The sequence below is a fragment of the Dipodomys merriami genome, unplaced genomic scaffold, assembly GCF_024711535.1.
Source record: "Dipodomys merriami isolate MVZ:Mamm:240054 unplaced genomic scaffold, mDipMer1.0.p SCAF_28, whole genome shotgun sequence".
NCBI lineage: Eukaryota > Metazoa > Chordata > Mammalia > Rodentia > Heteromyidae > Dipodomys > Dipodomys merriami.
In genome coordinates this window covers 473,009-490,860 of record NW_027204270.1, presented here as the reverse complement: position 1 = coordinate 490,860, position 17,852 = coordinate 473,009, and the positions used below count along the sequence as shown (strand labels likewise).

The window sequence follows — 17,852 nt, the reverse complement described above, 5'->3', positions numbered from 1 at the left end:
CTGGCGCTCAATAGATGTTCAGTAAACAGCAACTAAAACTACAGGTGTCCTTTCTGTCTAAATCTACTCCATCCTGAAGTTGGACATAGGTTTTTTTCAGTTGATGGGAGCATGTATTCTGTTATTAGAAATGAGAGGAAAAGTGTGTCTCTTCTAGTCCATCTGAAAACCCAATTTTTTTTTTTTTTGTCGGTTGTGGGACTTGAACTCTGGGCTTGGGCACTGTCCTTGCGCTCTTCAGCTCAAGGCGAGTACTCTACTGCTTGAGCCACAGCGCCACTTCCGGTTTTCTAGTGGTTTATTGAAGATAAGAATTTCACACTTTCCTACCTGGGCTGGCTTTGAGCCTTGATCCTCAGATCTCAGCCTCCTAAGTAGGTAGGATTTTTTTTTTTTTTTTTTTTTTTTTTTTTGGTCGGTCGTGGGGCTTGAACTCTGGGCCTGGGCACTGTCCCTCAGCTCTTCAGCTCAAGGCGAGCGCTCTACCACTTGAGCTACAGCGCCACTTCCGGTTTTCTGGTGGTTTATTGGAGATAGGAGTCTCACGGTCTCTCCTGCCCGGGCTGGCTTTGAACCGCGATCCTCAGATCTCAGCCTCCTGAGTAGCTAGGATTACAGGCGTGAGCCACCAGCGCCCGGCTAGGTAGGATTTTTTTGTTGTTGGTTTTTTTTTTGTTTGTTTGGGTCCGGTCGTGGGGCCTGAACTCTGGGCCTGGGCGCTGTCCCTCAGCTCTTCAGCTCAAGGCTAGTGCTCTACCACTTGAGCCACAGCGCCACTTCCAGCTTTTTCTTATGTGGTGCTGAGGAATCGAACCCAGGGCCTCGAGCATGCAAGGCAAGTGCTCTACCACTGAGCCAACTTCCCAGCCCCACTAAGTAGGTAGGATTACAAGCATGAGCCACTGGCACCCGCCTCTCTTTTTTTTTTTTTAATAAGTTTTTTAAGGTGAAAATACTGTACAGAGGGATCTTTTCTTTTTTTCCCCTTTTCTTTTTTTTTTCTTCTTTTGTCAGTCCTGAGGCTTGAACTCAGGGCCTGGGCACTGTCCCTGGGCTTCTTTTGCTAAGGCTAGGACAACTTCCAGCTTTTTCTGGGTATGTGGTACTGAGGAATTGAACTCTGGGCTTTATGCTTGCTAGGCGAGCACTCTACCATTGAGCCACCTTCCCAGCCACGCTCCCCATTTTTCCTTTAATAGTATTAAAATAACACTGAGCACTCTTGCACAGCATACATCATTGTAACCTCCATATACATAACTAATTGATGCTAAACAAGTAGATTGTGTGTAAGCTGATGGTTTCCTGTGGCATCTTTTCCTGTATCACTTCTTTTTTTTTTTTTATTGTGAAAATACTGTACAGAGGGGTTACAATTACATGGGCAAGATAATGAGTACATTTCCTATCAAGCATTGTAGCTTCCTCCTTTGTTTCCCCTTTACATCCCTTCCCAGCCTTCCCACGCCCCCCACCCAATTCTCCCCCCCGCTCCTGTATCACTTCTAACTAACTTTCCTCCTACCATTTCCAGCTCTAGTTTTTTGTTTGTTTGTTTGTTTTTTGTCGGTCGTGGGGCCTGAACTCTGGCCTGGGCGCTGTCCCTCAGCTCTTCAGCTCAAGGCTAGCGCTCTACCACTTGAGCCACAGCGCCACTTCCAGCTTTTTTCTTTTTGTTTATGTGGTGCTGAGGAATGGAATTGAACCCAGGGCCTCAGGCATGCAAGGCAAGCGCTCTACCTCTGAGCCACCTTCTCAGCCCTAGAGTATGAATCTTGAACAAAGACAGTATCCACGCTCTGAGTTCAGCCCCAGTACTGGCACAAAAATAAAAGACCAAGATACTGAAACAAAACCAGGGACCAAAAATTGAAAACTTGGCCGGGCGCTGGTGGCTCACGCCTGTAATCCTAGCTACTCAGGAGGCTGAGATTTGAGGATCGCAGTTCAAAGCCAGCCCGGGCAGGAGACCGTGAGACTCCTATCTCCAATAAACCACCAGAAAACCGGAAGTGGCGCTGTAGCTCAAGTGGTAGAGCGCTCGCCTTGAGCTGAAGAGCTGAGGGACAGCGTCCAGGCCCAGAGTTCAAGCCCCACGACCGACAAAAAAAAAAAAAAAAAAAATTGAAAACTTGGAGCAGCAAGCTCTCTTCTTTTAACAGATACTTAAAAATACTATTTTTTCCCCTGAGAAATGGACCCACAAATTATTTAAAAGCAGGATAAAAGCCAGACACCCATCAGGAAGAAGAAAATGTGTAATCCTTTACTATTTGTCCCTATTATATGCTGTGTTACTAAATTAAATCATTAGTAGGGACTGGGAATGTGGCTCAGTGGTACAGTGCTTGCCTAGCATGCACGAAGCCCTGGGTTTGATTCCTCAGTACCACATACACAGAAAAAGCTGGAAGTGGCTCTGTGGCTCAAATGGTCGAGTGCTAGCATTGAGCAAAAGAAGTTCAGGGACAGTGCCCAGGCCCTGAGTTCAAGCCTCAGGAGTGGCAAAAACATTTTGTGAGGCTCTTTTTTATGTGAGACCCCTTGAAATGCTTTTCTTTTTCTATTTTCCTTTTTTTTTTTTTTTGGTCTGTCTTGGGGCTTGAACTTGGGGCCTGGGCATTGTCCCTGAGCTTTTTTGCTCAAACTAGTGCTCTACCACTTTGAGCCACAGCTCTGCTTGTGGTTTTCTGGTAGTATTTCTGGAATTGAAGATAGAAGTCTCATATGGGGCTGGGAATGTGGCTTAGTGGTAGAATACTTGCCTGGCATGCAAGAAGCCCTGGGTTTGATTCCTCAGTACCATGTACACAGAAAAAGACGGAAGTGGTGCTGTGACTCAAATGATAAGAGTGCTAGCTTTAGCCGGGCACTGGTGGCTCACGCCTGTAATCCTAGCTACTCAGGAGGCTGAGATCTGAGGATCATGGTTCAAAGCCAGCCCGGGCAGGAGAGACCGTGAGACTCCTATCTCCAATAAATCACCAGAAAACCGGAAGTGGTGCTGTAGCTCAAGTGGTAGAGTGCTAGCCTTGAGCTGAAGAGCTCAGGGACAGCGCCCAGGCCCAGAGTTCAAGCCCCATGACCGACAAAAAAAAAAAAAAAGAGTGCTAGCTTTGAGCAAAAGAAGCTCAGGGGGGGATGGGAAGGTGGCTCAGTGGTAGAGCGCTTGCCTTGCATGCCTGAGGCCCTGGGTTCGATTCCTCAGCACCACATAAGCAAAAAGAAAAAAGCCGGAAGTGGTGCTGTGGCTCAAGTGGTAGAGCGCTAGCCTTGAGCTGAAGAGCTGAGGGACAGCGCCCAGGCCCAGAGTTCAGGCCCCACGACCGGACCAAAAAAGAAAAAAAAAAAAGAAGCTCAGGGACAGAGCCCAGGCCTTAAGTTCAAGTCCCAGGACTGGAACAACAACAAAAAAAGTCTCATGGACTTTTCTGCCAGGGCTAGCTTCAAACTGATTCTCAGGTTTCAGCCTCCTGGGTAGCTAGGATTACAGGCTTGAGCCACCAGCACCCACTTCTTTTTCCTTCTTTTTGTGCTGGCCTTGGGTGTTGTTCCTTAGCTTTTCCCACTCAAGGCAGGCTCTATACCACTTGAGCCACAGCATCATTTTTTTGCTTTTTGCTGGTTAACTGAAGAGTATATATTTTTTTGCCTGGTCTGTCTTTGAGCAGCAATCAAATCTCACCTTCGTGAGTAGTTAGGATTATAGGCGGAGCCACCAGTGCCCAGTCTTAGAGGTTTGGCCCCTTGTCAAAAGCATGTTATTAAGTCTTGTCCTTACTTGATCCTGAGGACAAAGGACATGGATACAAAATGAAGGCTGAAGGAAAAAACTTAAACTGAAAAACTGTCTGCTGCCCTGCAGCTGACCCCGCTGAACCCTCTCCCCTCTCCTTCCCCTGAACAAAGCACCAAGCAGTTTTGGTTTGGGAAAAGGACTGAGACCAAGGCCCAGTTTCCCCAATGCCCCTCATAAACAGAGATGCAACTGAAACCATGAAACCATCCACTCAAGCTGGCTTTCTGGGAAGGCGGCTCAGTGGTGGAGCGCTTGCCTAGCACGCATGAAGCCCTGGGTTCCATTCCTCAGGACATACACAGAAAAAGCCAGAAAGTGGCACTGTGGCTTGAGTGGTAGAGTGCTAGCTAGCGTTGAGCAAAAGATCTCAGGGACAGCACCCAGACCCTGAGTTCAAGCCCTGAACTGGCAAAAACGAAAGATTGCTCTCCCACTCAAACTCCATCTCACCCACCCATTTCCATCTGCCCTGCCTGACTTCAATAATATTTGAAGTGCCGGGCACTGGTGGCTCACGCTTGTAATCCTAGCTACACAGGAGGCTAAGATCTGAAGATCCTGATTCAAAGCCAGGCCCGGCAGAAAAGTCCATGAGGTTTTTCTTTTTCTTTTTTTGGTCACGGGGCTTGAACTCTGGGCCTGGGTGCTGTCCCCGCACTCTTCAGCTCAAGGTGAGCACTCTACCACTTGAGGCACAGTACCACTTCTGGTTTTCTAGTGGTTCATTGGAGATAAGAGTCTCATGGACATTCCTGCCCATGATGGCTTTGAACTGTGATCCTCAGATCTCAGCCTCCTGAATAGCTAGGATTACGGGCGTGAGCCACTGGTGCCTGGCTTCTTTTTCTTTTCTTACAGAGACTGAGTTGATGATCTTTTCTTCTACTTAACTCATGGGCCCAATAAAGTAAGTGGTGCTTTTTGACAAAAATAGCTTTGTGTGTAATATGGAGTTTGAACTCAAGGTTTCTCCCTTACTGGCAGGCACTCTACTTCTGAGCCACACCTCTAGCAGCAAAAGCTGCTTTTAAGTGCCTGTTATTTAATGGATACTGAAATGATAGTAACCAGCCCAGAAGACCACTTGGACAGTTAGGTATGAGCAAAGGGAGTTTATAACCAGTGGGGCCGACGAGGCTAGTTTTCCCATGGGAGAGGGGGCATTTTACAGTTCAAGGACTGGAGGCGGGAGGTGCTATGCCTGCACAGCTGGTGCTGCAGAGTTCGGGTCAGGTGGAGAGTGTTCTGATGCAGCTGGGGGTTAGAAGACAAACCAACAATACTGAGAAGAAACTAGAACAGATTGGAGGCCAAAGTGCTCAGTTGGGCTGTCAAACTCATCACTTGTGGGGTGACATCTCAGTATATTGGTGAGGTCCATGGGCCAGGGCTGGGAAGAACTCCGTACACCTTGCCTAGAGCCTCTTCTTTGGGTCACCTGGAAGGGCTGTCCTGGGGGCAGGGAGGGGCCAGAGCAGATCCCTCCAGGCACCTTGTTGGTGGTGGTCCAGCGTGGAACTGGGGCCCCACCAGTGCACTGCCTTCAGGAGGCTAGCCTTGTATCACTGGACCAGAAATGGCAGGAGCCAGCAGGGCCTGGCCCTTCCTTCCTGTTCCAGCACAGAGCTGAGGTATCTATCTGAAAGTCAGCTTGCTCCTGCAGGGTGCCATTTTACCTTCTGATGTGTACTCAGAAGCCTGTGCCCTCTCCTGCCCGGCATCTGCTTTGCCACAGCCCCACACCTCACACTCTCACCTCTGTCTCTGGCGTCTGTGGTGAATCTCTGACCTCGTGCAAAGTCTTCAAAGGAAGGAGCCTCAATTGGTCTGCCTCGGGGAGTGGAGAGAGGCAGAGGCCTCCTCCCCCCCCCCAGGACAGCCCAGGTGTCTAGGATCTGGTCCGCCGAGCTGCGGAGGCCATGTCCAGGGGCATGTGCCAGCTTGCCCTTCCCAACCAGCTGCGGCTTTTGTTCTCAGGAGAGAGGGAGTAAGGGTGTCTGGGAAGGAGTTGCTACCTGCTTGGCACCGCCAGCACTCAGACCGCTGGGTAAACAGCATCAGGTGGCCCCCAGAGCGGCAGGAGCCTGCCTGCTCACACCGGCCACTGCAGGCTCCCACGCACACCACCACCCCGCACCATCTGCAGGAACTTTCTCCAGGACACTCCCTTGGACCAGGCTGGGCCAGAATCGGCTTGGCTATGACCTCCAGTCAGAAGACAGAGCTCTCGGCCCAGACCCTTTCTGGGGTAACATAGCCAGGCTCCTAAGGGGGCTAGGCCTCCTGGTGGGGCTGGGCACCGGGGTGGAGGGAGGCCGGGCTCCGGGCCGAGGCCAGTCCCTGCTCCCCCGAGGCGGGCTCCGGGGGTCTCGGGGGCCGAGGCCTGTCCCTGCTCCCCGCAGGCGGGCTCCGGCGGGCAGGATCTGGCAGAGTCGGAGCTGGAGCTGCGATGGCTGGAGCTGGGCTCGGAGGAGGCCCCTGAGGCGCGGCCCGAGGGCCCCGGCGGCCCCGCGGCGGGCGGGCCGCTGCTCCAGGCGGTGTGGCGGGGGCCCCCGGGGCTGGTGGTGCGGCTGCTGCAGCAGGGGGCCAGCCTGGAGGAGAGGTGAGGAGGAGCCGGGCCGGGCGGGGCCGGCGGGGCCCTCCGCCCCTCCGCGCCCTGAGGCCCGGCCTCCCCGCAGGGACCGCGCGGGCCGCACGCCGCTGCACCTGGCCGTGCTGCGCGGCCACGCGCCCCTGGTGCGCCTGCTGCTGCGGCGCGGCGCGCGCGCGGGCGCGGCGGACCCGGAGGGGCGCACGCCGCTGCACGAGGCCGCCTGGCACGGGCACTCGCGGCTGGCCGAGCTGCTGCTGCGGCGCGGGGCGCCCGCCTCGGCGCGCACCCGGGCGGGCCTCACCCCGCTGCACTGGGCCGCCGCCCTGGGCCGCGCGCCGCTGGCCGCGCGCCTGCTGGCCGCGCCCGACGCCGACGCGCGAGCCGCGGACGCGCGCGGCTGGACGGCGGCGCACTGGGCCGCGGCCGGCGGGCGGCTGCCGCTGCTGGATCTGCTGGCCGCGGCCGGCGGCGCGGACCTGGACGGCGCCCTGCTCGTGGCGGCCGCGGCCGGGCGCGGGGCCGCGCTGCGCCTGCTCCTGGCGCGCGGGGCCGCCGTGGACGCGCGGGACGGCGCGGGAGCCACGGCGCTCAGCCTGGCCGCGGGCCTGGGGCGCCGGCAGGTTGGTGCCCCGCGCCCCCGCCGCCCCGCGCTCCCCGCAGGGTCCGGCGCTCGGCCAGCCCAAGCCCCAGCCCTCCTCCTCTCCAGGACTCGGAGCAGCTGCTGGCCCACGGAGCGGACCCGACCGCCAGGGACAGGAGCCGCCGCTCCGCGCTCCACAAGGCCGTGGCGGGCGGACACCTACCCGTGGTCCGGCTGCTCGTAGACTGGGGGGCCGAGGTGGAGGCCCGGGACTCCCTGGGCCTCACCCCCCTGCACTACGCCGCTCTGGGCGGCCACGTGGAGGTGGCCGGCCACCTCCTGGACAGGGGCGCCCGGGTCAATGCTGCTGCCTGGCTGCACCGGACACCCCTGCGCCTGGCCGCGGAGCGGGGACACGGCCCCACCGCCCAGCTCCTGCTGAGCCGCGGGGCCCGCCCCTCCCTGCCCACGCAGGGGGCTGCAGCGGCGCTCACGTCGGTGTCCGAGGAGGGCCTGGGGGAGCGGCCCGGCCCAGGCACCCCGCCCCGCCGGCCGTGAAGTTCTCTGGTCAGTCTGCGCTTCCGTGCCGCGACAGCCAGGGCGCCACCGGCCGCGCGCTTGGCCCGGCAGGGGAGACCCGCGGGGAGGCGGTGGTGCTGCGCCCTGCGCGGCCTCAGCCCGTCTCCTCCACACTTTTTGGCGAAGGTTGGGTTGTGGCACGAAGTGGACCCAAACCTAATGGTCTGTCCACCATGGTGCTGGTTTTCTCAGAGCTCCTATTTGTATATTCGGCTTCCACTAATCACAGAGCCAAACTAGCGCCACAGTTTATCATCCTCCCCTCCACCCGGAGCCCTGCTCCGACTTCCTCCTTTTAACTCCCACAAGCTAAGATGATTCTCTTGCCTCAAATCCCCCAGGACCAGGTCCGATCCACACAGGAAATGTATTCACCAAGGCCTGCTCAACTCAAAAGCAAACTACAACTTGTTTACCTGCCCCGCCTTTCCTTTCCTGCAGAAACCTGGGGCTTTGGCCTTTCCCTAGCTTTTTCTGGCCTCTTGCCTAAAACCTAGTGCTTTTCTGTGTGACTTATGACATGAAAAACCCCTACCACAACAGGTAAACAATAAAAATCTTCTTTGAACAGTATTAGCTCCAACAGTGTGTGTGTGTGTGTGTATGTACATGTGCACCAGTACTGGGGCTTGAACTCAGGTGCTAAGCACTGAGCATTTATTTTTTTGTCAGTCGTGGGGCTTGAACTCCGCCTGAGCGCTGTCCCTCAGCTCTTCAGCTCAAGGCGAGCGCTCTACCACTTCAGCCACAGCACCACTTCCAGTTTTCTAGTGGTTAATTGGAGATAAGAGTCTCATGGACTTTCCTACCTAGGCTGGCTTTAAACCATGATCCTCAGATCTCAGCCTCCTGAGTAGCTAGGATTACAGGCATGAGCCACAGGCACCCAGCTGGCACTGAGCATTTTTGCTGAAGGTTGGCATTTTACCACTTGAGCCACAGCTCCACTTCTAGTTTTTTGCTGGTTAATTGGAAATATCTCAAGGACTTTCCTGCCTGGGCTGGCTTGAATCACCATTCTGATTCTCAGCCCTCAGTCTTTTTTTTTTTTTTTTTTTAGCCCTCAGTCTTCTAAGTAGCTAGTATAACAGGTATAAGTCACTGGCACTCAGCAAAGGTACTTTTTTTTTTTTTTTTTTTGCCAGTCATGGTGCCTGAACTCGGCCTGGGCGCTGTCCCTCAGCTCTTCAGCTCAAGGCTAGTGCTCTACCATTTGAGCCACAGCACCACTTGCAGCTTTTTCTGCTTATGTGGTGCTGAGGAATCGAACCCAGGGCCTCATGCATGTGAGGCAAGCACTCTACCACTGAGCCACCTTCCCAGCCCCAATACTATCTTTTTTAATTTATTTTTTGTTTTTGCCAGTTCTGGGGCTTGAACTCAGGGCTTGGGCATTTTCCCTGAGCTTCTTTTGCTCAAGGCTAGCACTACCACTTTAGCCACAGTGCCACCTCCAACCTTTTCTGTGTATGTGGTACTGAGGAATGGAACCCAGGGCTTTATGTATGATAGGCAAGCATTCTACCACTAAGCCATATTCCCAGCCCAATGTAGTATCTGTAAGAATAATTTTACAGAGTAGACTTCATTTTACAAAAGCAAGAATTAACATGCCAAGTTAACACCTCTTTGTACCAGGGGTTAGGGAAGCAGATAGAATTTACTCCCATGGAAACAGGCCTTTGAGATAGTTGGGAGTGTGTACCCCATAGAGAATGGATTCACCTGTGAAGGACAGTAGATGAGTGTGGGAGGATCTGTAGGCAGAGGGCATTAAATGCCAGGGAAGGAAAGAGAAGGAACATGATTCCTACTTATGCTCCAGGTGAAAGGACTTTAATTCCCATAGGACAGGTGATGCCAGAGACAGGAAGTGGACTGGAGTAACAAACATCTGGTGTCCTCAGAGAAGGATGGCTTTAAGGTCACAACAGTTTACCCCAGCACACATGCAGTCTAGCTACTTCCCATCTCCTCCCCTGCACCCATCTGTCATCCAGGGCACCAACAGCTTTGCCTGGGAAATTATAACTGTTTGGACCCGGAGTAATGCCCTGTGACTTCATGGCTGGGCCAGAAGGTGGTGATACAGCTTCTACCTTGCAGGGGGAAGATCCACTTCAATACCGTCACCCCTCTGTGAAGCACCTGCCTGCCTGTCTGCAGCCACCACAAAACAAGCCCAGGAGGGGACCATATGGAAAGCAGGGAACCTCACCTGCACTCACAGTTCCACTCCCATCCACCATGTCGAGTACTTGCATGAGACCCAAACCATAACAGATTAATAAAGATACTACTAATAATAATTAGAGCAAAAGGACTGGAATTGTGATTCAAGTGATAAAGTGCCTGCCTAGCAAGCTATGAATTTAAACCCAATTACTTAGAGCTTTAAAAAAAGTTTCAATCTACCAAGTTTTAAGGTATTTTTCTTTTTTTGTGGTCAGTTGTGGGCCTTGAACTCTGGGCCTGGTGTTGTCCCTCAACTCTTCAGCTCAAAGCAAGTACTCTACCACTTGAGCCACAGCGCAGCTTCTGGTTTTTTGGTGGTTAATTGGAGTCTCAGAGAGCCGGACGGAGGATCATGGTTCAAAGCCAGTCTGGGCAAAGAAAGTCCATGAGACTCTTATCTCCAATAAACCACTAGAAAACTGGAAGTGGCACTGTGGCTCAAGTGGTAGAGCGCTCACCTTGATCTGAAGAGCTGAGTGATAGTGCCCAAGCCCAGAGTTCAACCATGACCGACCAAAAAAAAAAAAAAAAAAAAAAAAAAAATCTCACAGACTACTTTTCTCTTTGTCATAGCTTCGAACCATGATCCTCAGATCTCAGCATCCTGAATCCTGAATGGGATTAAAGGTATAAGCCACTGGCTCCTGGCCTGTAGTTTATTTTTTATTTTTAAATTTTTGTCCTGCTGGAAACTGAACCCTGGGCCTAATTTATACAAGGCAATTGTTCTACCCCTGAGGGATAGCCTGGGATTGAATTCAGGGACTGGGCTCTGTCCCTGAGCTTTTGTGCTCTACCACTTGAGCCACAGCACCACTTCTGGTTTTCTGGTGGCTAATTGAAGATAAAGAGTCTAACAGATTTTCCTGCTTGAACTGGCAGATCTCAGCCTCCTAAGTAGCAGGGACTACAGGCATGAGCCACTGGTGGCTGGCAAGATAATTTTTATACAGATGGGGACACAGAACCTTCAAGCTTCTATACTGTCTTTAGCTCCTCTATCTCCAGCCTCCTACTTCCTCACTCATCATCTGATGAGTGAGCAGGACTCCCACACTCTACTCTTAACTGTCTAGGCGTTTCTGCTGCTCTTGACCACATAGTAAACTCCGGCCTCAGGTCCTTTCCATTTGCTGGGCTCTCTTCTTTGAGTCCTACCAAAAAAATATGAAAGGGATGATGAACTCAGAAAATAACCAATGGATACTCAATTCGCCTGTTTTTTTTTTTTTTAATTGTGAAAATACTGTACAGAGGGGTTACAATTACATGGGCAAGATAGCCTGGGTTTAATATGGAATAGGAAACTTGTACTGTCTCTGAGTGTCAGAGTCTCGGGTGCTGCTTAGCTCCACATTTCATTGCAGAGCAAGCTTCTTGGTAGTCATAACGACGGAATGAGCACAGGGAGGGCATGGGCACTGGCCACTTCCACGCAATGCTGGGTTTCCCTATTAAGCAGTTTCTTCCTCTTCCACAGGCTTTACGCAGTTTGTCTCTGAATGCTGTACTAACTTTATCCAGGCATTGGCTTGCCTGAAGGCCTGTAAGGCACAAAGTACTTACCTGCAAAACATTCACCAGTTAAAAAGGTGAAAACAGAGGGGAAGCCTCACAAATCTTAATCAGGCGATCAGGGCTATCACTGCCAACTATGGGGTAGATATAAGGCAGGCAGCAAGCACAGGTCCTGGACGGCCAGGACTATGGACGTGGTCCTAGATGAAACTGGATCCACCCACAAGACAGACCCAGCTTTCTTGATCTTCAGAGAAAGGTCTTAGGTTAGCAAATGGCTCATCAAATAGGTCCCAGCCAAAGGGGGCTTAAAAGGATTCTGCTAAAACTCCCGGGGCCGGAAGAGCTGGGATCAAATCCCGGGCGAGCAGGCCCTTGGTGGGAGGAGGGCGACTCCCCTGCGACCGTGGGCGCCCTGCGGTGCCCGGGACTCCGGCCGGAGCCTGGTGGTCTCCCGTGCAGGGGGCAGGCGCAGGTGTGCAGGGGGCACGCGCAGGGGGGCGAGGGGCAGGGGGGCGGGGGGCAGGCACAGGCGGGCGGGGGGCAGGCGCAGGGGGGCGAGGGGCAGGGGGGCGGGGGGCAGGCACAGGCGGGCGGGGGGCAGGCGCAGGGGGACGGGCGCAGGGGGGCGGGGGAGGCAGGCGCAGGGGGGCGGGGGGCAGGCGCAGGCGGGCGGGGGGCAGGCGGGCGGGGGGCAGGCGCAGGGGGGCGGGGGAGGCAGGCGCAGGCGGGCGGGGGGCAGGGGGGCGGGGGGCAGGGGCAGGTGTGCGGGGGGCAGGCGCAGGGGGGCGAGGGGCAGGGGGGCGGGGGGCAGGCGCAGGGGGGCGGGGGGCAGGCGCAGGGGGGCGAGGGGCAGGGGGGCGGGGGGCAGGCGCAGGGGGGCGGGGGGCAGGCACAGGCGGGCGGGGGGCAGGCGCAGGGGGGCGAGGGGCAGGGGGGCGGGGGACAGGCACAGGCGGGCGGGGGGCAGGCGCAGGGGGACGGGCGCAGGGGGGCGGGGGAGGCAGGCGCAGGCGGGCGGGGGGCAGGCGCAGGGGGGCGGGGGCAGGGGGCGGGGGGCAGGCGCAGGGGGGCAGGGGCAGGGGGCGGGGGGCAGGCGCAGGCGGGCGGGGGGCAGGCGCAGGGGGACTGGCGCAGGGGGGCGGGGGAGGCAGGCGCAGGGGGGCGGGGGGCAGGCGCAGGGGGGCGGGGGGCAGGCGCAGGGGGGCGGGGGGCAGGGGCAGGTGTGCGGGGGGGGGCACGCGCAGGCGCAGGGTGCTCGCACAGGTGCAGGGGGCAGGCGCAGGGTGCACGCGCAGGGGCGCAGGGGGCGGGCGCAGGGGCACGCGCGCAGGCGCAGGGGGCGGGCGCAGGAGCGCAGGGGGCGGGCGCAGGGGACAGGCGCAGGCGCAGGCGCAGGGGGCGGGCACAGGAGGCACGCGCAGGAGCGCAGGGGGCGGGCGCAGGGGACAGGCGCAGGCGCAGGGCCACGCACGCCACCCATTCCAGTCAACCTGCCCACCCTGTGGGGTACACCGAAGCGCGGCCACCGCAGACACCTCAGCCCCCGGCGGCGGTGGGTGGCGCGCGGCCCCGGCACGGGCTCTTCCGCCGTGTCCCTGGCGCCTCACGTCCCGCCGGAGGGCCGCCAGCGCCGGCTCCCGACTCAGCCCACGGCCGAGGGCTCCCGCGTCGGGCCCCGGCCGGCCCGCGCCCCGCTGACCCGGAAGCAGTCGCGGCCGCCGCCCGGCCCCCGCCGCCCGCCATGGTGTTCCTCACCGCGCGGCTCTGGCTGCGGAGCCGCCTCACCGACCGCTACTTTCGGATCCAGGAGGTGTTGAAGCACGCCCGGGTGAGCGCGCGCGCGCGCGGGGCCGGGGCGGCCGGGCGGCCGGGCGGCCGGCGCGTCACTCTCCTGCCGTCTCTTCCCACAGCACTTCCGGGGGAGGAAGAACCGCTGCTACCGGCTGGCCGTGCGGGCGGTCACCCGCGCCTTCGTGAAGAGCACGCGGGCCCGCCGGCTGAAGAAGCGGATCCTGAGGACGGTGAGCGCCGCGCCGCCCCGCGGGCCGGCCCCGAGCCGCCCCAGGGCCTGCGGGCCCGCCGCGCCCAGTAATGGCCGGAGGGCGGGCAGCCCCGGCCGCGCACGCGCACGCGCACGCGCCAGGCCCTCTGAGCCCGCCCTCTCTGCCCTCCACCTTGCGGGACTCCGGCCTGAGTTTCACACACCCGTCCCAGTAGCGGCGGGAATTGAGTCGTGAAGACCTTTGGCTGGACCTGAGCCATGTCTACCACAGGATCTCTGTCATGTTCGTAGTCTTTTTTATTTTTGGGTCCGGTCGTGGGGCCTCAACTCTGGGCCTGGGCGCTGTCCTCAGCTTTCCAGCCCAAGGCGAGCGCTCTACCGCTCGAGTCACAGCGCCACTTCCGGCTTCCTGAGTGAATTATTGGAGATAAGTGTTTCATGGCTTTTCCTGCGCAGGCTGGCTTTGAACTCAGATCCTCAGATCTCACCTCCTGAATAGCTAGGCTTCCAGGCGTGAGCCACCGGTGCCCTGTACATATTTGTATTCTTGCTGCTTGTGAATGTCTTATGACTTCTCCGCTTGTCATGTCAAATTTCTTCTCCTTTCTTGAGACAGGGTCTTGTCCACAGCCCACATTGGCCTAAGACTGGATCCTTCTGCCCCCACCTCTATGGAGTGCTACTCCTTATTTAAGATGGAACTCACTTAGAGGAACTGCATTAATCTTGGCTTACTATTGTTTGTGCTGAAAACCTGTTTGCTTGAGGGCTGGGAAGGTGGCTCAGTGGTAGAGCGCTTGCCTTGCATGCCTGAGGCCCTGGGTTCGATTCCTCAGCACCACATAAGCAAAATTAAAAAAGCTGGAAGTGGCACTGTGGCTTCAGTGGTAGAGCGCTAGCCTTGAGCTGAAGAGCTGAGGGACAGCGCCCAGACCCAGAGTTTAGGCCGCATGACCGGACCCCCCCCCCCCCAAAAAAAAAAACCAAAACCCTGTTTGCTTGAGAAGAAAACACCAACTTTAAAAAAAAATTGATTTACAAGGACTTTTGTTTAGACTGAGCTTTTCTTTTATGTGCTGGTCCTGGGGCCTGAACTCAAAAGCCTGGTGCTGTCCTTGAGCTTTTGTGCTCAAGGCTAGTGCTCTGCCACTGAGCTCCACTTCTGGCTTTTTGGTGGTTAATTGGAGAGTCTCACAGACTTTCCTGCCTGAGCTGTCTTTGAACTTCAATCCTCAGAACTCAGCCTTCTGAGTAGCTAAGATTACAGGTGTAAACCACCTTCATCCTCCTACTCTGAACTTTTTTTTTTTTGGGTCCGGTTGTGGGGCCTGAACTCTGGGCCTGGGCGCTGTCCCTCAGCTCTTCAGCTCACGGCTAGTGCTCTACCACTTGAGCCACAGTGCCACTTCCGGCTTTTTGCTTATGTGGTGCTGAGGAATCGAACCCAGGGCCTCATGCATGCAAGGCAAGCACTCTACCACTGGGCCACCTTCCCAGCCCTCCTACTCTGAACTTTTGTGGGAAGTAAGATGAGGATATTATATCCAGAAATCGTTAAATATTTTATCATTTTATTCTTCCAGCTCTGGATTAATCGAATTACAGCTGCCTCCCAAGAACATGGCCTACAGTACTCAGCACTCATTGCCAATTTAGTTAAGGTAAGTTGAAGGCCCTGTTGAGGTGCTGAGCATCCACAGGTACCACCCCTTTAGGCACACAAGGAGCTATTGGGGCTATGACCTGATGTGCTTTTTTTTTTTTTTTTTTTTGGTCGGCCATGGGGCTTGAACTCTGGGCCTGGGCGCTGTCCCTCAGCTCTTCAGCTCAAGGCAAGCGCTCTACCACTTGAGCTACAGCGCCACTTCCGGTTTTCTGGTGGTTTATTGGAGATAGGAGTCTCACGGTCGTCTCTCCTGCCCGGGCTGGCTTTGAACCGCGATCCTCAGATCTCAGCCTCCTGAGTAGCTAGGATTACAGGCGTGAGCCACCAGCACCCGGCTCGTGCTTTTTGTTCTTAGGTGGAGTTCTGGTAGACTTAGGCTTCTTATACATACTTGCTTCTACCTTACCCTGCAGGCCGCCTAGTATGTTGGGTAATAGGATATGTTGTAGTGAGATGGGAAGCTGGATGTTTTTCCTTTAAGGAATAAAGGTGGACAACTGTGGCTTCAACATTAAAGTTTAATATTTTTGTTGATAGCAGTGTTTGAACTCAGGTCTCCCTCTCTTGCTAGGCTGGTGTTCTATCCCTTGAGGCATACCTCCAGCCCAGATTTCTGCTAGCCAATTGGAAATGGAGTCTCATGGACTTTTTCTCTTTCTTTTGTGGTGCCAGTACCTGGTCTTGAACTCAGATCCTAGGTGCTGTCTCTGAGCTTTTTATTTATTTATTTTTGTCAGTCATGGGGCTTGAAATCTGGGCCTGGGCACTAGCCCTCAGCTCTTCAACTCGAGGAAAATGCTCTACCACTTCAAGCCACAGCACTATTTCTGGTTTTCTGGTAGTTTATTGGAGAGAAGTGTCTCATGGACTTTCTTGTCCAGGCTGGCTTTGAACCATGATCCTCAGATCTCAGCCTCTTGAGTAGCTAGGATTACACGCCTGAGCCACCAGCACCCAGCTTTTTTTTTTTTTTTTTGTCTATCACGGGGTTTGAACTCCGAGCCTGGGTGCTGTCTCAGAGCTCAAGGCTTCAGCTCAAGGCCAGCACTACCATTTGAGCCACAGCACCACTTCCAGTTTTCTGGTGGTTTATTGGAGATAAGAGTCTCATGGACTTTCCTACCCGTGGTGGCTTTGAACCGAGATCCTCAGATCTCAGCCTTTTGAGTAGCTAGGATTATAGGCGTGAGGCACCGACACCCTGCTCCTGCAGTCTTTATATGAGCCTTAGCTTAGTCTTAGTGTGCCTTCTGGTGCCTGTAAATTGATAATACAGAGTTAGTTCAGGACAAGTATCCTATTGGTCAAGTTGACGATCACTGGTCCTAACCAAAGTCTGTGTTGCATGAGCTGGCTCTGGAGTCAAGTTCATTGGTGCTTTCTTTTCCCCATCTGCATTTATTTTTCAGTGTTCTGTTTTGTCCAGATTCCCATTTGTACTGACCTGAAGCTACTTCTCTAGTCAGAGGAGAGTGTGTTATACCAGAGGTTCTCAAGCTGCATTCTTTTGCCTCAGTCTGTCTCCCTGCATTTTACTGAAGCTGACTACAGGTTGTTCTCTTCCCAGTGCCAGGTGGAGCTCAACAGAAAAGTACTTGCAGACCTGGCCATCTATGAGCCAAAGACTTTTAAATCTTTGGCTGCTTTGGCCAAAAGGAGGCGGCAGGAAGGATTTGCTGCAGCCTTAGGGGATGGGAAGGAACCTGAAGGCATCTTTTCCAGGGTGGTGCAGTACCACTGAAGGCTGCAGCCCTGGACCGCAAGTGGCTTTACCCTGGTGACTATAACTAAGCCAGTGATAGGTCGGTGTATGTCAAATTTATGTTTATTTACCTGAGAGTAAGGCTGTCTTCCCAGTGGGATGCTTTAAATAAATTTGTGTAAATAAACCTTTTTCAGCATTCAATTTTGAGTTTCCTGGAATCTGGTACATATCACATTGGGGTGCACTCTGCCTTTGAAGTGCTCTGTCCTTAGCGGCAGCAGCTTACTGGAATGGTGGAAGAGGCTAGTAGACAGGAGGGGTGGATTTAACTAAAAGTGCAGCTTCCCTATGCAAAGTGGAATATGCTTCAGGCCTATTAACCCTGACATCCAGTCCCTACTTTATTATCATTACTATTAATCGTTTTCTCTTTTTTTTTTTTTTGTCGGTCATGGGGCTTGAACTCTGGGGCTGGGCGCTTGTCCCTCAGCTCTTCAGCTCAAGGGTAGTGTTCTACCACTTGAGCTACAGCACCACTTCCGGTTTCCTGAGTGATTTATTGGAGATCAGAGTCTCATGGACTTATTCACGGCCTGGCTTTGAACAGTGATCCTCACATCTCAGCCTCCTGAGTAGCTAGGATTACAGGTGTGTGCCACTGGCACCTGGCCCAACATGCCTTAATCATGCCTTAATTCCTATTCTTATCTGCTCAAGGCTGACTTGTATTCTACCTTCCTCAATCTCCTCTTTGTGTATGGCTAGAACCTCACACTCAGCTCTTCAGCTAATGTATAAACACCACCAGCCTGTCTCCTTCCATTCAGGCAGGTGATGCTCTGTCTCAGCCCTCAAAGCCAGCTCAACTTAAGTTTCCAAAGTCAGATATGAGGAGGACACACACGGACACACACACACACACACACACACACACACACACACACACACACACACACACACACACACACACACACACACACACACACACACACACACACACACACACACACACACACACACACACACACACAGTTTTATTAAAGCCATAAGCTCATTAGCGGAAGCCATTTTTTTTTGCCAGTCCTGGGGCCTGAATTCAGGGCCTGGGCACTGTCCCTGGGCTTCTTTAGCTCAAGGCTAGCACTCTACCACTTGAGCCACAGCACCACTTC

At 54.7% G+C, this 17,852-nt stretch overlaps 2 protein-coding genes across 2 annotated transcripts; both read left to right on the top strand.

Annotated features, from left to right (window-relative positions):
- The first annotated feature begins 5,961 nt into the window (after window positions 1-5,961).
- On the top strand, window positions 5,962-8,124 carry Ankrd65 (ankyrin repeat domain 65). The gene is made up of 5 exons (XM_070037109.1): window positions 5,962-6,047; window positions 6,202-6,401; window positions 6,478-7,012; window positions 7,099-7,539; window positions 7,893-8,124. Exons 1-4 carry the CDS (start codon window positions 6,000-6,002, stop codon window positions 7,528-7,530), a joined length of 1,215 nt encoding a protein of 404 aa, XP_069893210.1. The 5' UTR covers window positions 5,962-5,999; the 3' UTR covers window positions 7,531-7,539; window positions 7,893-8,124.
- Window positions 8,125-12,765: 4,641 nt separating this feature from the next.
- Window positions 12,766-16,881, top strand: Mrpl20 (mitochondrial ribosomal protein L20). The gene is made up of 4 exons (XM_070037141.1): window positions 12,766-13,135; window positions 13,218-13,328; window positions 14,893-14,970; window positions 16,543-16,881. The coding sequence occupies exons 1-4, from the start codon at window positions 13,049-13,051 to the stop codon at window positions 16,714-16,716; spliced, it is 450 nt and encodes a 149-aa protein (XP_069893242.1). The 5' UTR covers window positions 12,766-13,048; the 3' UTR covers window positions 16,717-16,881.
- Window positions 16,882-17,852: the final 971 nt, after the last annotated feature.